General features: G+C 48.1%; 4 protein-coding genes across 4 annotated transcripts; 1 reads left to right on the top strand and 3 right to left on the bottom strand.

Moving 5' to 3' along the window:
- Positions 1 to 972: 972 nt before the first annotated feature.
- N7487_005958 (uncharacterized protein) lies at positions 973 to 1,881 on the bottom strand (the record flags this gene model as incomplete). Its single annotated transcript, XM_056873705.1, has 4 exons — positions 973 to 1,106; positions 1,234 to 1,293; positions 1,346 to 1,436; positions 1,525 to 1,881. The coding sequence occupies 4 exons, from the start codon at positions 1,879 to 1,881 to the stop codon at positions 973 to 975; spliced, it is 642 nt and encodes a 213-aa protein (XP_056731425.1).
- An 851-nt stretch (positions 1,882 to 2,732) lies between these two features.
- N7487_005957 (uncharacterized protein) lies at positions 2,733 to 3,701 on the bottom strand (the record flags this gene model as incomplete). Its single annotated transcript, XM_056873704.1, has 5 exons — positions 2,733 to 2,896; positions 2,958 to 3,392; positions 3,448 to 3,531; positions 3,588 to 3,606; positions 3,660 to 3,701. 5 exons carry the CDS (start codon positions 3,699 to 3,701, stop codon positions 2,733 to 2,735), a joined length of 744 nt encoding a protein of 247 aa, XP_056731424.1.
- Positions 3,702 to 4,227: 526 nt separating this feature from the next.
- Positions 4,228 to 11,123, top strand: N7487_005956 (type I polyketide synthase; the record flags this gene model as incomplete). Its single annotated transcript, XM_056873703.1, has 5 exons — positions 4,228 to 4,934; positions 5,002 to 7,228; positions 7,283 to 9,856; positions 9,908 to 10,210; positions 10,290 to 11,123. The coding sequence occupies 5 exons, from the start codon at positions 4,228 to 4,230 to the stop codon at positions 11,121 to 11,123; spliced, it is 6,645 nt and encodes a 2,214-aa protein (XP_056731423.1).
- Positions 11,124 to 12,087: 964 nt separating this feature from the next.
- Positions 12,088 to 13,722, bottom strand: N7487_005955 (putative hexokinase; the record flags this gene model as incomplete). Its single annotated transcript, XM_056873702.1, has 1 exon — positions 12,088 to 13,722. The coding sequence occupies one exon, from the start codon at positions 13,720 to 13,722 to the stop codon at positions 12,088 to 12,090; it is 1,635 nt and encodes a 544-aa protein (XP_056731422.1).
- Between the last annotated feature and the right edge of the window lie 1,212 nt (positions 13,723 to 14,934).

The following is a 14,934-nucleotide window of genomic DNA, read 5'->3' as shown; positions in this document are numbered from 1 at the left end:
CCTCGCTAGAACAGTATGAGATACACGCTTCTTTGTTTACAATATTATTGGACCCCAAAGTGCTCAAGGAGCTTCCTTGGAAATATGAGATGTTAATCACGCTTATATATATTTAAACTTGTGAGCAGCTAGCTGCGGATGGATCTAAGGACCTCGGGAGCAATGGCCGTTTTACTAAGCTTTGAATATAGACTCCAGGACTTCAGGAACAACCCCTTTCATAGGGAGGCCCAGCCTAAGTGGACACCGAGGTCATGATTTTAAGATAAGGGATTATGGTTTGCTTCTTGGATTGCAAAACTAGGGTCCGAGAATCATATATGGGTATTATGTATGAGATCAGAGAAGTTTGAGAATCAAACTGGATACAGGTCAAACTCCTATTTAAGAAACCACCTACATCAAAGCCTGCATGTTGTACAATGGAGGAACAAGGTGAATTTGAATTAGGTTGGATCAGAACAAATCAAGGGGTAGACCCGAAATCATCCATTGTACCCAGGTATTTCCGTAGTACATATGTGACACCAAAGCTTTAGCTTTTGCATAGAACGCTAACCCGATACCCACAATTTGAGGTTATTTGCTATTGTTACCCTGGGTACTATGTAGAGGGGATTGATTCTAGGTCGTACGATGTCTCAGAACAGAATGCACAGTTCACCTAGTCCCAACGTACCACCCATGATTTAGGATCCGGAGTAGTATCTTTCCATTTCAGATATCTCGAACTTGTGTAGTGCCGGTAGTATACTATGATTCTGATTGGATTACGGATGAGCGGCAGTGCCAACCTACGTGGGCAGACTCAAGAAATACACCGAGATACATTTCTAGGGCCCATCACGTATTTTGCTATCTCTATAGTTCGGAAAGCCCCCGAGCTCGCCTGTAAATGACAAGTATCTCCCTTCACCTCCTATTATCCATGGTTTCCATTATAAAGCGGACATAATTACTGCCCAATCATGGCTAGACGGTGTTTGATAAAGTCCACGACGTCTTGGTTGTACTTCCATATGTAGTGGTGATGTGCGGCATTGCCGTCTGGTGGGTATGGCGAGCAGCATTGCTCATCACCGTAATCACAATAGCTGCGTATTGAGCTAGAAAAAGGTCCACACAAGGCTGAGTTAAATCGGGGAAGAAGCTGATCCATTCACTTTAGATTGTAATTCGGCACTGGAATCTGGGGGTTTGTAGTACTCACACCTATACCTAGTGCGCAATTACCCACATTCCACGGCATTCCAGGAATGTATGTCTCATCACCATATGCGATCGCAGCTATGACTAGTATTTGATCAGATTCGTGTTCTCTGAAATGTGCCTCGAAATCACGTACTAGTCGAGTGGTAGGATCGTGCGAGAGGGGCGACGAAGAAAAATCCGACCTCACTAGTTCCGCACAGAGAATCCATCATGAGAACTGCTCCCTAGATGGCAATGAGCCTTAGCATTTCGGGTGATTGATTGTCATCATACAAGCACAGATTGTTATGTGTGGATGTGATATTGGCGCACCATTGAATATCCCACTACCACAATCTTAGTTTGGGGGCAACTTTCGCTGTACTCCTGCACAAACTGCTGCATTAGAACAGCACCGTCGTGAACAGTGTGCAATTTGGCATAGTCAGTTAGGACGTTTTGGTGATCGTAGGGTAAGCCGAGGGTTGTCGAGCCGGGGATCTGCTTCAGGATCAGGTCTGAAAGAGTGCTCATCACATTCAAATCATCGCCCCCGCCTTGACCTCTGGCGATAATGGCATGAACACTCGTCGCACATTCATCCTCCGACACAGACTGCGCGTAGGTCTGGGTCAACATAAAAATGACAGTTGATAGTGCCCAAACGATTTTCACGACCACGTTGTACATTTTGTAGGGTATGAAGTCACATTCGAGACTCGAAGGCTACTGTTGATTTGTCCAAGAAGTAGCGCCATCCTTTGAATTTCTTCGCTTGTTGTTTCCTCCTTATAACTTCGGTGTCAAAGAGAAAATCCCCAACTTTGTTGACCGTTGCCTTATTACCCCCCGAGCGTACGAAGTACCGTTACTACAAGGGGCTGGCTAGGCCATGTCAATCTTTGATTGGCACTAATATTTTGAATTCTAATTGTAGATGGTAATATGAATGACATTCATCTTGCTCTTTTCTCGTACATATTCGGGTTAGGGTATGGCGAGACACGTAATACCAAATGTCGAAGTATGGAGGCAGATATTTTGAGATTGTAATCTACAACATTGACGTGTCATAGCTCAGCTTAATTGCCGCCCAAGCTTTAAGTACATCAACTTGGCTATATATTAGAGCTCCATCGGCTAGAGTTCCCAGCGCTTCGAGAACGGTAGCACCCGAGGAACTATACTAGTGCTTTGGGAGAGTAAAATAGCAGTAGGCAAGTTTTCGATTACAATTCTAACTGGTTTAGAGAGAATTTTGTCGCCCAGAAAAGCTGCTATAACTGCTGGTGGGTAGCACACCATCTCGATTTGCTGATACTCGGGCTGGCCTTCACTCCACAAAGAAGGCAAGAGGCAACGCTGGATAAGATTTGGGTGAATAACTGTATATCAAGGTTCAAAATCTAACTATTTTGCAGAATATGGTCTTTTAGGATCTGGAGCTCTTCAAACGTGAGTTCGTGTATTCCTCAACGGGCCTTGTGCTGTCACACCGCGTACAGAAGGACTTTGTACTTCCCATGAACCACCGCCCTCGACTACACTTGATATGTTCTATCAATTAAGTCTCGCACCGCATTTCCCAACTCTGTGATGACCGGGCCGGACCGAGGAATAGTGTGGCCCCGTCCAGTGTCGAACATCGCTGCAGTATCAGGGTCACAAATGTTGAACAAGGCTAGCGCGCCGTATCGGTAGGGGTCTGTGCCAAAGACACATAGTGAGTATATTGTTTGACATGGGCAATACGCAATTAAAATTACCATCCGCACCAACCACGTGAAGCGTCGGAATGTCCAGGGTATAGTCGCTCTCATCTGCTAGGACCACGTCCTCCTCGGGGGAGAGAGGAGGCCAGCCGGTGAAGAAAACCGCGCATTTTATTTGACGTGGACGGCCAGTCTCCTGTGCCTTTCTATCCTCATCAAGGATTAGACTTGCAGCCATTGTAGCACCCTCGCTATATCCGATGATGCCTTCGATATCGGGGTTCTTCTCCAGCGTATCATAGAGGTACTTCATGACTTGATGGTGATTGTTCCAGTGGCCATCCCAGTCTTTACCCAACGCTCTCATTGCATCTTCAGGGGACGAGCCATGGGGAGATTTTCGAACACGAGATATCATCGAGTCCTCTGCTACTCCTCCATCCTCCAACCACCGGTAGTGTGGCCCGATACCAAAATATTCCGTGAACCCTAGGGAAATTATCTCGTCGGATTTTATCAATGTTTGAGCTCGAAGAGATCGTACCTGCCGGTGGAGATACAGGAACTGGACCGTTGATATAATGGAACGAAGCGAAACCGTCCATGGCCATCTGCTTCACTAGCGGATCTGCAATATTATCAGTGGTTCCTCATTCCCAATCCCTAAAGTTAAATCACAATTACCAAGCTGGATATTGATATTCTGCGATAGAGAGGTTAGGATCGATGTTCGTCATAATGTCTCCCATAACCTACGTCGATGTTGCCAATGGCACCATGAAGACATAAGAACCTCATCTTTGTATCAACATGCAACAATCTAGGTGGGGAATATATGATCTGATCTTGCGTACTCGAGACAAAAAGGAGGGGAGGCAAGGATGAAATATAGAAATCAGTATTGAAGACAAACTGCAAGTAAATAGTAGGAAATACGTAAATTACCGCTCGGGCTGTACGAATGGTGTAAAGCAAATGAAATAGAAGCACGGGATTTCCGCCGAGAATCAACTTCCCACAAACAGTTGCTCGATCGAATAATGTGGGACGGTACAACATTCAGTCAAAGTCACCAATTCGGGAATAACCACCGATCACCCAATGCTAGCAGAGCATCGATGGCCCGGAGCAGAGACAGCTTCACTGAGCCGTGCACCCCCAAAATAACCCGCAGCAGGAGTGCTGGGGTGAGGTATTTGCAACTCTATATAATGCATCATAGCCACCCAGGCAGCCCATTTCCCCGATTTTCCCGATGTCGCCTATGTGGCCCCCATAAATCCTTTAGAACCGCGTTACAATTGCACCTTCTGCACTCTTCACCATGACAAACATGAACGGTGCTGGTTCTGAAGGTGCTCCTCATGGCGAGCAGGGCACACCCCAACCTATCGCTATCATCGGGTATGCTTGCCGGCTGCCAGGGCAAGTTACATCCCCTAGTGATCTGTGGGAACTATGCACCCGAGCTCGAAGTGGCTGGTCACCCATTCCCAAAGACCGCTTCTCCGTCGAAGCATTTCGCCACCCTAACCCGTCCAAGGTTGGTTCCTTCAACCCGAAGGGAGGCTACTTCCTCGACGAGGACATTGCCCGTTTTGATGCTCCCTTTTTTAACCTCACCGTCCAAGAAGCTACGTCCATGGACCCCCAACAACGCTTGCTGCTGGAGTGCGCATATGAGGCGTTGGAGAGTGCTGGCATTCCCAAAGAGAATCTTGCCCACCGAAACGTGGGCGTTTTTGCCGGAGGTAATTTCTCTGATTATGAGCTCAATAACGTCCGCGATATCGAGACTATCCCCATGCACCAAGCCACCGGCTGCGCGGCCTCTCTGCAATCCAACCGCATCTCATACTTTTTCGATCTACGGGGGCCTAGTATCACAGTGGACACGGCTTGTTCTTCTTCACTTGTCGCACTCCATTATGCAGTACAAAGCTTGCGAAGTGAGGAGTCTGAGGAAGCCCTCGTTGTTGGTTGTCACCTTAACCTTGTACCGGATATTTGGGTTTCTATGTCCATGTCACAGTGAGTGCTTTTGTGTTCTCTAAGCCAAGTTCGGGACCATAACATCTAACTGTACGAAATTACATAGGCTGTTTAATGATGAGGGTAAAACCTTCTCTTTCGACGAGAGAGCCACATCCGGTTTTGCGCGAGGTGAGGGCTCTGGTGTCGTAATTCTGAAACCTCTAGACGCCGCATTGCGTGATAAAGATACCGTCCGAGCTATCATTGTACATTCAGGAGTCAATCAAGACGGGAGAACACAGGGAATTACACTACCAAATGGGCAAGCCCAGGAAGAGCTAATTCGGCGGGTCTATAAAGAAGCCAACCTCAATCCAGACGAATGCGGGTTTGTAGAAATGCATGGAACAGGAACAAAGGCCGGCGATCCTATCGAAGCTACAGCAGTCCATGCGGCACTCGGAAGGAATCGCACCCCGAGGAGCCCGCTTTACATTGGATCGGTCAAATCCAACATTGGGCACTTGGAGGGCGCCAGTGGCATAATTGCCATCATTAAAGCAGCCATGATGCTTGACAGAGAGTTGATGCTTCCGAATGCTGAGTTCAAGAAAGCGAATCCTAATATTCCTATGAGCGAGTGGAATATGAAAATTTTAACGACGACGCGGCCCTGGCCTTCTCACAGAAAATACCTTAGTGTGTCTAACTACGGATTTGGGGGTACCAATGCACATGCCGTTCTTGAAAAAGCACCGCTATCGTCCAAAGCCCCAGATGAAGCTGTTGAGGATGTTGAGGTGGACCCCAAACGCAAGCTGTTCTTGATCTCTGCCAACGACAAGGAGTCTCTACGAACTAGGATTAAAGATTACGGTATCTACTTCGAACAACACCCAGAAGTTTTCGAAAAGACTCTATTCGGCAACTTTGCTTATACTCTAGGGAACAAGATGTCCCAACTCTCATACCGAGTTGGCGTGTCAGCTACCTCGCTAGATGAACTTGGAATCCGTCTTGCTCAACTGAAGATCAACCCATCCAGGGTTCTAGGCACCCCGATAGTCTCGTTTGTCTTCACGGGCCAAGGGGCTCAGTGGGCACGGATGGGTGTTCCTCTTATGCATGAGTACCCTATCTACAAGTTGGCCATCACACGAGCCGATCAATGCCTACGGGATCTCGGCGCTGAGTTCTCACTTATCGAGGAGTTGGAAAAGGATGCCAGTACCTCTGAAATTGACACTCCCTATCTGAGCCAACCGGCCTGCACAGCGCTTCAGATTGCACTAGTCAATCTTCTGGAATCTTGGGGAATCCGTCCTGCTTCAGTCGTTGGCCACAGTTCTGGAGAAATTAGTGCAGCCTACGCTGCGGGGATTTATGACTTGGAGGGAACCATGGCTCTAGCTTACTGGCGTGGTCAAATGGTCTCCTTACTCAAATCCTCGTTCCCGTCCCTCAAGGGCACCATGATTGCCGTTGGCACCAGTTGCGAGGCTATTCAGCCTATGTTGAAGGCTCTATCTGGTTACGCCACAATTGCTTGCGTGAACAGTCCTTCCAGTGTGACAGTGTCGGGAGATGTGTCCGCAATTGATGAACTCGAAAGGGTTCTTGAAGACAAGAAACTTTTCAACCGGAAATTGAGGATTGATGTTGCCTACCACTCAGACCACATGAAGAAGGTTGCTGAGGCTTACTTGACTGCGATTGAGACTATCCAGCGCTTCCCATCGGCAACTCCATCTTTCTTTTCATCTGTGTTTGGACGCTTTGCAGAACCTTCTGAGCTTGGTCCAGGATACTGGATTGCGAACTTGACATCACCGGTGTTGTTCTCTGATGCGCTTGGCAAGATTGTGTCGGATGATGAAACACGCCCCAACCTTCTTGTGGAAATTGGTCCACACTCTACATTGAAGGGCCCCATCATGGATACTCTGAAGAGCTTGGGTCCCACTGTCTCCAAGATTGCATATACACCAACCATTCTTCGTCAAGTGGATGCGGCTGAGTCGGTTTTAGATACCGCCGCTGCGGCCTATGTGCGAGGTGCGACACTCAATATGACAGGAGTAAATTTCCCCAAGACCAGTGCAGCAAACCGTTGGTTCTTAAGTAACTTGCCTCGTTACCCTTGGCAACATGGAACTCGGTACTGGCACGTTGCCCGTATTTCGCAGAAGCATACGGGCAGAGATCGTGCCAGGAACGATGTCTTGGGAGTATTGGCAAATTATTCAAATGATCTGGAGCCAACATGGCGGAACATCATCCGCTTAGATGAGGTTCCCTATCTCCGGGACCACAAGATGCAGGGGGTGGTCGTTTACCCCATGGCAGGCTATGTAAATTCAATAAATGATGACTTATCTAAGTTATTCTTACTGACTGTCCAATAGTTGGTGATGGCTATTGAGGCCGCTCAACGACGCGCGGAGCAAGCTGATATTCAAATCTCCCAATTTGAACTAAGGGAGGTTATTGTGGGCTCAGCACTTGTGCTCAGTGATGATACAGATGCAGAGACCACCATTACTCTCCGCCCATACGCTGAAGGCACCCGTGGATCATCTGATATTTGGGATGAGTTCCGTGTCTGCTCATGGACCTCAAAACGAGGATGGACAGAGCACTGTACTGGTCAGGTGCGGGTTCGCTCCGATCCGAAACAGCAGGCCGCTGCGATATCGAGCCCATTCGAGACTCAAACCACCCACACGAAAGCTCAGATTGACCGAATTCAGAAATCAGCCACTAATTACCTCGATATGTGCCATATGTACCAGGCTCTTAGTGATCTAGGAGCCGGATATGGTCCTATCTTCCAAGATATTGATAACTGCTACTCCAGCCCTCACCACTCGTTTGGCGATCTGTACGTTAGAGATACCCGCAGTGTCATGCCGAAGGGATTCGAACCTCCCTTGACCATCCATCCATCGTTTCTGGACGGACTTCTGCATTTTGCCTGGCCTCTCCTTGGCCAGGGACTGGGCCGAATGGACCTAGACACGCTGTATATGCCGACAATGATCAAGCGTGTGACAGTCGGTCTCAATGTCCCAACCACTGCTGGTGAATACCTCAAGGGTTACTGTAGTGGTAGTCCCAGCTTGCCTTCTCCCGAGCCGACCAAATTTGACCTTTTTGCCACCCAAGAGGGCTCTACGGAGCCCGTAATTACAATAGATGGTCTGGTAATGACTCCTCTCAGAAACCCAGACACTCACCGCGAAGATACTCGCAAACTGTGCTATAAGGTTGATTGGCACCCCTTGGCCGAGGTTGAGAACGCCGTTGAAGGAGACATTCAGGATCGCAATGGCCTTGCAGAATTCCATGGCCATACTTGCATCCCTGGAGATGCAAATACGAATGGAAATACAGAGCTGAAAGGTAACACTCATGCAGATGGGAATTCTACCAAGCCCAAGCACAATCTATTCATCACCCAATTTGGCAAAGCTGATGGTACTGCTGATAAATTGAGCATTGCACTGTCCGATGGATCTGGATGGCAGATTTCAGTCCGAACATTTGGTGAAACGGACTTCTCTCAGAAGCATCTCGTTATACTTCAGACTGGAGCTAGCTCCCTGCGATATCTCACCGAGGAGCTATTTGAGGAACTCAAGAACGCACTGCTTAATGCTCAGACTGTGCTCTGGGTCTACCGTACTGATTCCCCCGATGCTCAAATGACAGTCGGTTTGACTCGCACCTTGCGCTCGGAGACATTGGCTAGGATAGCTACTCTTGGGTTGGCTCCTAGTGACATCGAATATCCCGAGAAGCCTATTCAGGCAGCCATTAATGCTCTATGGCCCACCGATGGGACCCAGCCCTCAAAGGATCTCGAGTTCAAGTCCAAAGGCCCAGAGCTCTTTGTCCAACGCGTGGTGGAAGATGATGTTGCTAATAGTTTCGTCCACAATGAGACCCACGACATGACAATCTCAACCCAACCATTCAGTCAGTCTGGGCGATGCTTCAAGATCCAGATTGGCAATCCGGGTGCTCTCGATTCCCTCTACTTCATAGACGACAATCCTCTACCACTAGGTGAAGACCAGATCGAACTTCAAGTCAAAGCAAGTGGCCTTAACTTCAAAGATATCGTGGTCTCGATGGGCCAGCTTGCACAGTCTTATATCGGAATTGAATGCAGTGGTGTTGTTTCCAGTGTAGGATCAAATGTGAAGAATTTCAAGGTTGGTCAAAGAGTCATGGCCATGCCAGAAGGCTGTTTCTCAACCTACGCACGATGCTCTGCGACCAGCGCTGCAGAAATCCCAGCCGGCATGTCATTCGAGGTTGCAGCCACAGTACCAGTTGTATTCTGTACGGCATACTACTCTCTGTTTGACCTAGGTCACCTGCAAGCCGGTGAGCGGGTTTTAATCCACGCCGGTGCTGGTGGTGTTGGCCAAGCCGCCATAATGCTAGCTCAGATGATCGGCGCAGACATATTTGTTACAGTCGGAAGCATCGAGAAGAAACAGTTCTTAATTACTCAATACGGTATTCCCGAAGACCGCATTTTTTATAGTCGTGATGCATCTTTTGCTCGTGGCATTCGAAGGGCTACAGGTCAGGTCGGTGTGGATGTTATCGTCAACTCCCTAGCAGGCGACCTTTTGCGAGAGACTTGGGAGTGTCTTGCGCCGTTCGGACGATTTGTCGAGATTGGCAAGGCTGATATAACGAAGAATACCCGTCTTGACATGCAGCCTTTTGAACACAACGTCACATTCTCGTCGGTTGATCTCACCAAGGTCGGTAATTTCAAGCCGCATCTGATGAAGCGCCTCCTAGGCGATGTTTGTCGATTGATCAGTGAGGGCTCGGTGCATCCCGTCCTCCCACTTTCGATTTATCGAATTTCCGATATCGAAAAGGCATTCCGTACACTACAGATCGGTAAGAGTATGGGTAAGATTGTGGTCGTTCCTCATGAAGATGACCAGGTCAAGGTAAACACATTATCCGTGATCATATGTTCAAATCTAATCGTTCATTTTCAGGCTGTAGCTCCCAAGACCAGTTCCACTCTCTTACGACCAGATGCGTCCTATATCTTGATTGGTGGTACTGGTGGTCTAGGCCGAAGTATCGCCAAGTGGATGTCCTCAAAGGGCGCAAAGAACATTGTCCTTGTGTCTCGTCGAGCCGCCATTAATGACAAAGTTCAAGCGTTGATTGATACCTTAGCTCCACTTGGAGTGCAGATTATCGTCAAGGCTTGCGATGTCAGCAGCCAAGAGTCTGTCGAGGCTTTGGTTAACGAAGAAATGAAAGACTTCCCCCTATACGTGGTGTTATTCACGGTTCGATGGTGCTTCGTGTAAGTTTTCTGCTACGAGGATTCATTTATGCTATCTATTTTCAATTAATGACCCTATTTAGGACATGCTCTTCGAAAACATGTCTCTTGAAGACTTTACAGCAGTGTCATACAACAAGGTAGAAGGGGCTTGGAATCTACATAACACGCTGATCAATTCCCCACTAGATTTCTTCATTGTCCTCTCATCAGTGGCCGGGATAATCGGCAATCGCGGCCAAGCAGCATACTCCGCAGCAAATGCATTCCTGGATGGATTCATAGAATACCGCAAATCCCTTGGTCTTCCAGGAACATCAATCGACCTAGCTGCAGTAAGCGACGTCGGCTACCTGGCCGATACCGACGCTCAGCGACGCCAGGAAGTAATGAAGAATATCGGCGGCCAGACCATCGATGAGTCGGAAGTCCTGGCGTTGATAGCTGCCGCTCTGACAGGTGATCTTGAGCAGTCCTGTTCTGGGCAGTGCATCACAGGACTGCGAGTTGATTCACTCGAGAACAATTTCTGGATCCAGGACGCGAGGTTCAGCTTGCTATATGAGGCTGCTAGGGGCACACTGGGAAGTAGTTCACAGAGTGACGGCCCGTCGGTGCCGCTGCACGTCACTTTGTCGGCTGCCTCATCTAAGGAGGAGGCTTTGAAAGTGTGCTACGAGGCGCTGGCTGCGAAGTTAGCACAGGTGCTTGTTCTCTCTTTGGAGGATATGGATCCATCAATTACAGTGGTTTCGTTGGGCCTTGACTCGCTGGTGGCTATTGAGATTCGTAATTGGATTGCCCGTGAAGCCAATGCCAATGTGCAGGTTTTGGAGTTGCTGTCGGGTGGAAGTTTGATGGCCTTGGCTGAGATTATCCTCAACAAATCTCAGGCTTATTATATCCGTCCTGAGTGAGAGGATGATAGCATTGGAGTGATGGTGGCAGTATACGAGCCGTTAGATCTTATGTATATTTTATATGTTGTGTCCTGAATATCTGCAGATTGCCTTCATTTGAGACTTCCAAGCTCCCTAGGTAACACTACACAGGCCGGATGTACTCCGTACAACAGTAACCAGTACGATGTACAACATAAGTCAGTTATTTGTCTAAGGGAATGCTAGTGTATATTACCATTGGGGTTCATAAGAGTGAACCCCAGACTGATTCGTGAATATGTGCTTCATTATAGTAGATTGAGACGTGAACGTGGTTAAATTGTGTATTATAGATATAGCGTATAGATGCTGAAGAGCAAAGCTATTTTGGGTAGCAGGAACTCGAGCTAGAAAGAATCAAAAACTAAAGAATTGTCAGTGGTAATGGTACGAAATATGTTGTTACCTATCCAGATGAGGTGTAGGTTTTGCAGGGAAATTGGCAGGAGTATAATAGAGCCAGTTCATGCAATAGTGAACTTTAGAGACATAGAGGGTTGATTCCACATAGGGGGTCAAGGAAACAAATATGGACTAGCTCGGGGAATAGAAAAGAATGGACGAAATCAAAAGTACCACCTTGAGTTCGAGAAAACGTAGGACACGTTAATAGAAATGAGATGAAGAACGAGACCGAACTCCAGGATTAAAAACCCAACCAAAACCATATTGAGAAAACCATGTGGATTCCAACCAGAACTCCCCGTTGATGCTAAACGATTCGACTGTTGAAAAGGCAAGAAAAACGCTCTCTCCACAACTCCCGTCCGGGGATGCCCATGCAGATGAGAAAACAAAAAGGCCACGAAACCCCATCACCTATCATGCGCCAATGGTCCGGTGAACATGGTTAAAAAAAAAAGAAAATCACAACGAAAGAGACAGCTAGAGATCTATGCTCAGCGTTGGGTTCATGCATCACTCCTGTTAACCTGCAGATTTACAGCTGAGTGGATTTCTCGGCAACGGAGACAGCCACTGCGACTGCTGCGCCGAGAATGGCGCTTTCAGGCGCCGGATTGAGACGGATGGAGCACCCGGCTCCAGGATACGTTTCCTCGGTCAACTGATCCAGGTAGTTCTGGCAGGCAGCGCGGAATCCAGGATACTTGTTGATGACGGCACCGTCGCAGGCGATAGAAAGGTTCTTATCCGAGTCTCCGCTTTCGATGACGGTGATTTCAGGTGATTCCTTATCGAGAGAATCAACGGTGGATGGGGATGCGGGGAATTCTACCTCGTTACGGAGGCACCACATGCTGTGGATGGCTGTCGCCAAGTATCCAGCGGCACGGCGGGAGACTGTCTGAGAGATGCGGCGTAGGAATCGCAAGTCTTCGACGGAGGGTTGGTTGTGGAAGGTATGCTGCTTTTGCAGGAGGGCGGAGGAGGTGGAGAGGGAGGTGGAGGAGTCATCCTCAAGGCATGCGATGATGCTTGTGTCGAGGGAATATGGTTCACGCATGGAGTGCGGCAGCTCGCCGCCGAATAGGCGGGCAGACTCGGTTGCCTCGACAATAATTAAACGCACAATCTCGCCCAAGTACCGACCTGTGATCATGTACTCGAGCGGCTGGTAGTCGGGACGCAGATGCGTGCGGTTCAATATGTCATCCCACCGTGTCATGGGCAGCACGCCCCCACCAAACATACTCATCTCGGTGTTAATGAGAACATGCTTGGCGTGGTCGAACCAGCCCTCTGGACGGACTCCAAACTTGGATGTTCCAATCTCCTGCACGGGGAAGTGAATCGCCATGTTGGTACCGGTACCCAAGATAAGAGACATGCGGGTCTTAGGATCGACGTAGGCACGCGACAGTAGCGCTGCCGAGCTGTCGTTCACGATGGCGGCAACCTCTACGTTCAAATTGCGCTTGCGACAGGACTGGATCAAGAGATCACCCAGTTCCTGGCCTACCGTGCCATTGGAGGCTTTGAATCCCTTACCCATATGGATCACCAACCCGCTGCTGTGCGACGTCTGTTCAATGGGGAAAGACCAGGACAGACCCATCCCCAGCGGGACATCGCCACGCCCGTAATCTGCTCCAACTTCCTTCAGGATGGTTTCAATCTGTCCTGCCATCCAATCGAAAAACTGTGTCCCCTCCAGCATCTTGAGTTTTTCGTCAATGTGTACAGATGACACTTTCAAGATGCGCACTTCCTCATCCCGACCATTCAATTCAATCAGAGCTACGCGAAACGTCGATCCGCCCACGTCTAATGCCAGATATGTGCCCTTTTCCGAGCCAGCGGGGAGCGCGGTATCGTAGGATGGAAGCATGCAGAATGGGCTAGTCTGTAAACATTCTCGGAACTGTGCGCGAATCTTCTCGGACATGTCGATCATGTTGCGCGTTGACAGCGGCGTCGAACACGAGGTCTCCACTTCTTCGGCGAAGTCATCGAGGCTGCGGCGTTTCCAATGGGCGCCTAGGAACGTTTTGCGGCGGCGTCGCGATATACCGCGGAAGAATGAGGGGAATAGGATCATGCTTTCGAGTGCGGTGACCACGTTGTGGAACAACTCTTGCAATCGGTGTAGCACCTTGACCAGTGGTGCCGACATCGTCGGGGGAGGGAGATGGAGGAGAGGCAAGACCGCAAACCGGGGGCGAGGAATCGAAGTTCACTATGATAAAGTGTGGAGGATCATGGAGCAAAGATCAAAAAGAGAAGAAAGATCTAAAGTTATAACCTTCGGAGGTTTGGGGGGGAACAAGCCAATGTGACACTCCCACTGGAGTTGTGTCTTGAGTGGATCGGTGGGAGTGGAAGCAATAATCCCCACCCGAAGAAAGTGGAAAGGAGAGAGAAGAAAAGAAGAGAAGAGGGAAAAGAAGGGTGTTGACCCCTAAGCATGGATCAACATTGGCCCATTCTTGAGTTGACAGTGTCACCGCGAGTGCAACTGTTTGGGAGAAGAAGCCCTTGCGGTGTCGCAATGCGCATGGTATGGTAATGTAACGGTAATTTATTGCTCTATGTTGTGCAGGTGATTCTTCGGAGTATTACTACTTATACTATTATAGAGTCACATTGAAATAACGCCATTTTTATATTATATACCACTTAATATGCAATTTAATATAGCATATAGCATATATCATCTACAGAAATACCACACCTGTAACATTTGGTGGAGTGGAGTTACATGTCCCTATATAGGAGAAGAAGAACAGGTGTAATCGTATTAATAGATGGTTATAGAGTACAGATTGATTATATTCCTTAGATAGAGCAATAAGGTATTCCAAATCATTAAATAAACATAATAACATAATAAATATATAATACGGAGCACCGGCATTCCCAATGTACCCGTACATACTCAATGACCCCCTTGAGTGCAACGGTGGTAGTCGGCCCAACTAAGAGGGGGGGGATGGTTACATGTGGAACTAAATCTTCTATTTAAACCTCTCTTCTTTGATTTTTTCCCCCTAGTGAAGACCTCTCGAGCTGATTTTCACCTTTTATCTTCTTGGCAATTTGAAACCTGAAACATCCATGCTATTTAGTCCAATACCCTAATCTAGGAATTATATTCGGCGTTACACCGTATTTCTTGATAACTCCATACAAACTGTTGTATGCTTTTCCTCTTTAGCTCTTTTTTTTTTTTTTTTAACTCGACCTATCATCTTACGCTAGAACTATAAGAGCATAGTGTCTCTAGTACTTTCATGTATCCAACTAGACTTTGCTCCTGTCACCCTATCACCCTGTCACAGCAGGTAACAGGGTCCTCCCCTTGAGCCTCATCAACCACGTAGCGTTG

The sequence above is a fragment of the Penicillium crustosum genome, assembly GCF_028827405.1.
Source record: "Penicillium crustosum strain IBT 35664 chromosome Unknown utg000002l_segment0_segment0, whole genome shotgun sequence".
Lineage (NCBI taxonomy): Eukaryota > Fungi > Ascomycota > Eurotiomycetes > Eurotiales > Aspergillaceae > Penicillium > Penicillium crustosum.
Note: the sequence above shows the minus strand (reverse complement) of the source record. Positions and strands in the feature narration are given on the sequence as shown.